The 3,478-nt window shown below is 35.9% G+C and overlaps 1 protein-coding gene across 2 annotated transcripts; it reads left to right on the forward strand.

The window, feature by feature from the left end:
- Positions 1-1,939: 1,939 nt before the first annotated feature.
- Positions 1,940-3,258, forward strand: LOC109794195 (cyclin-dependent protein kinase inhibitor SMR11). 2 transcript variants are annotated; one of them, XM_083070937.1, is made up of 2 exons: positions 1,940-2,119; positions 2,377-3,258. In XM_083070937.1, exons 1-2 carry the CDS (start codon positions 1,955-1,957, stop codon positions 2,938-2,940), a joined length of 729 nt encoding a protein of 242 aa, XP_082927063.1. In that variant the 5' UTR covers positions 1,940-1,954; the 3' UTR covers positions 2,941-3,258. The 2 variants fall into 2 exon arrangements, with proteins under 2 accessions (XP_082927063.1, XP_020209255.1); XM_020353666.3 differs by having other exon boundaries at positions 2,002-2,119; positions 2,319-3,186.
- The last annotated feature ends 220 nt before the right edge of the window (positions 3,259-3,478 follow it).

Here is a 3,478-nt window from a genome sequence, read left to right on the forward strand (position 1 = left end):
AATATTCGGTGAAAAGAGATTACTTAGCTCAAGGAAGAAATCTTGCTCATGATACCACTTGATGGAGTTAGGTTGAAGCAATGGATGGATTCTTGCTTCTTGTGACCTTCTCCGAATATGAAGACCTTTTCCTTGAGCTTGCAACGGATTAAAGGATGGAAGAAAATGAATGGAATGGTAGGAGAATCCCTAAGCTAAGGATGGAAGCATCCAAGCTAAAGATCCAAATGAAAGCTCACTTTCAAGCTTAGGAATGCAGGTTTTCCTAAGACTAGGGTTAGTAAGATTTCGATGACTCTTGGAGAGAATTTGGCTGAAGTAAAACTCAGAAATTCTCATTAATCAAAAGTGTTTACAAAAGTGAAGGAGTCAAGCATTTAAAGCCACGGATCAAAGGAGTCTTTGGAGCCATCACATGTGCACTCAAAAGTGGCGCCAATTTTGAATTCAAATTTGAATTTGAATTCAAATTAGACGTCCACTTATCCTAACCCATGTGCAGCCCTTCCTTCTAGATTCTTAATTGCATTCAGAGGTAATTTAGGGTTCATTTGAATGTACACATGTGCAGCCACCTTTGGCACAAAACATGTGACTCAAATGAAACTCTAATTACTCCTAAATGTAATTAACATTCTATGATTCATGCTTTATTACTTAATCCTTATAAATTCCTATTCTAATGGCCTAAATACAATGGCCAAGCAAATACAATGGAAAGGAAAAATTACAAGAATTGAAATGAGCCCAATATTGGGTACCAAAAGCCCAAAGTCCCATGAAGCCCAAAACTAGGCCCAATAAGCCTATAGCCTAAAATACTATCCTAGATGGTCCATAATACAAGACCCAAAATATAGGAAACCTATACTAACATGATATATACAAGATATAAGAAAAATAGCTAACCAAATATGGCCCATGAGAAGCTCAACTTGGGCCTTTCAAGCCCATTGGGCCCATTGGGCCTTGACTGGCCCAAACCTTCATGTCTAGCCCATTCCTCTTGGCTCTTTCAATGTGTCACCCCTTGCCTTCCTAGGCATGATTCCATCAGGCTGAACCAGGATAAAAGATTTGTGCAATCTTCTCTCACCTTTATCTTTTACTTTGTGTAATATCTTGATTGTATATTAAAAAAGATTGTTCTTGATTAACATGTTTGCATGAGCAACATTGGTTTGAACTGAATCAAAGTATTACATATTGTTCTTAACTTTGAATCTCATTATTGGTTTAGGGTTTATTAAAAAAAGTAATGACCTCATTTTTTTTTTCAATCTTGGACTTTATTAAACCCTTACAAAATATAATAACACCCCAAAATTAGCCTTAATGTAATAAATAACATTCCAAACGAATATGACTTAAAATAAGCTCTATATCAGATTATCAATGAGTAGCAAAAATTTAAATAATTTTCAAATCATGTCCAAGTAACTTCAGTTATAGAAATTATCAGATCATGAAAAGTAAAGAGTTTGTCATTTAGTATTTTCTCCTTTTATTAAAAAATGGTTAAATAATAAATCTGATTGATACCAATAAATATTGTTGTAGATTACACGTGTAGTTGTGAATACAGGTGAAATAAAAAATATTGTATGAATTCTAGTAAAAAAACAAATTAAAAATATCTATAAAAAATCATTGATTAATTTAATAAACCATTATTTATCAATAATGGAATATAGAAGACAAACATTATAATTATTGTTTAATTTAAAAAAAAATATGATCGGTAAAATTTTATAATGATTCTGTTATATTATAAGCTAAGTGCATGTTTATTAGCATAAATAAATAAATAATAAACAATTTAACCAAGTGCATGTATTTGGTGTTCATGGATGGTATAGAATAAGCCCGAGTGCATGTTTATAAGAAAAAGAAAATAAACCAAGTGCATGGGTGATATGTAAAGCAGAAGAAAAGACGCAAAAAGTCAGTGAAAATGTGGCAAATAGAAGGCCGACACGTGCAACTGATGGCATATAAATTCAGAAAATGGGGATTTGGCGCAATTTGGCATTCACAACACAGCATTTTTCTAAGCAGCATAGGAGAGCATAGCAGTAGCATCTATCTACTTCCTCGCTTCCACTTCCAACTCACTCAGGTACTCTTTTCTTCGTCTCTTGATTTACAATGCGATAAACTAATGCCGAAAATGTCTGAGTTTTTCGTATATCGCTTTCGCTCTTCCTTGTGTATGTGGCTGGTGAGGTAAACTAGGGTTTGTGTGGGAGAAAAAGAAAGGATTTCTAATTTGTATTGAACTAAATGTTTAAACCCAATTTGTTGATTGCTGTATGTAGCTTTATGGATTCTGTAGATCTGTGCAAAGATTTAATGAAAGATATTACTCCTCCAAAGGTCGCCACCGATTGTGTGGTTCCTATAACCCCTGACGCCGTGACTGAGAATGGGGATTTTCAATCCCAATCCCCTCTCACACTCTCAGTGGTCAGAAAACAACTCAAACTTGCCACCATTGATTGTGATTCCGAACGTTGCTCTGTTGAAAACATCGTGAATGGCGTAGGTAGCCCCAGAACTCCTAAAGATGGGGTTTTTGACCCCTTTGCACCTGGTCATGATAACATGGCTAGGGCACCCAGCATTAACAAGTATCTTGACGAGTACAGGTCCACCGTGGCTCGCCGACTTAATTTCCACCCGTCATTTGATGTGCTTCAAGTGGATGGTGACACTCTTTCAGACGAGGACATGGTTGAATCAGTGTACGAGAATCTTTTGCAAGTTATTGTTTCTAAGCAAGCTGAGGGGCTTCTTGCTCAGAAGTCCAACCGCTGTGAATCGCCTCCTTCCGTGTTCCACTTCACCGGAATTGCGGATACTTGCCCTGCTGCACCTATGAAACCTGCCGGTAAACCTAGGAACATTCAACTGGGGCTGTGCAAGAAGCTTGAATTCTGACACAAAGTCAACTATATCTAGATCTAGACTAGACCTGTTACACATCATATTCAGTCGGAAACTGCATTTTGTGCTGCTAATTTGATTTTGTATCTCTAATTTTTAGCTTAGCTTGTTCAGGGATAATGTAGTTTTACAGGGCACAGTTGCATCTGACCAAGCTGGTACATGTAGCAGCTATTTTGTATAGCAAACTAATGATGTTAGTTTATTTTACAGTGAATTATTCTCCAGTTTTAACTCGAACGGATATTTTCTTTTTTTAGTTGTAGTTGGTTGGTGGTTTTTTATTTTATTTTATTTTATTTTTTATTGCAATTATGTTCTGTAAATCATGTTACTAAACTAATTATAATATCTTATTTTGACTGCCATTGTTCAAGCTCGAATGATATTTCCCTCCGCCCAATCATCATGTTCTTCCCAACCAACTGATATGTTATTTAAGATATTCGCTCCTTATAAGTGGTTTGTGTCTGATTATTGGTGTGAATGAAGACATCCTTAATGACAGTGAAATCTCACCCCCTCTAAAATG

Source organism: Cajanus cajan, chromosome 3, assembly GCF_000230855.2.
Source record: "Cajanus cajan strain Asha chromosome 3, NIPB_CcT2T_4, whole genome shotgun sequence".
NCBI classification, from domain to species: domain Eukaryota; kingdom Viridiplantae; phylum Streptophyta; class Magnoliopsida; order Fabales; family Fabaceae; genus Cajanus; species Cajanus cajan.

Excerpts from the sequence above, each read along its gene's own strand:
- LOC109794195 (XM_083070937.1), top strand. The coding sequence starts at position 1,955 with ATGTGGCAAATAGAAGGCCGACACGTGCAACTGATGGCATATAAATTC. Across the intron at positions 2,120-2,376 it reads TCCACTTCCAACTCACTCAG|GTCGCCACCGATTGTGTGGT; the intron begins GTACTCTTTTCT and ends ACTCCTCCAAAG.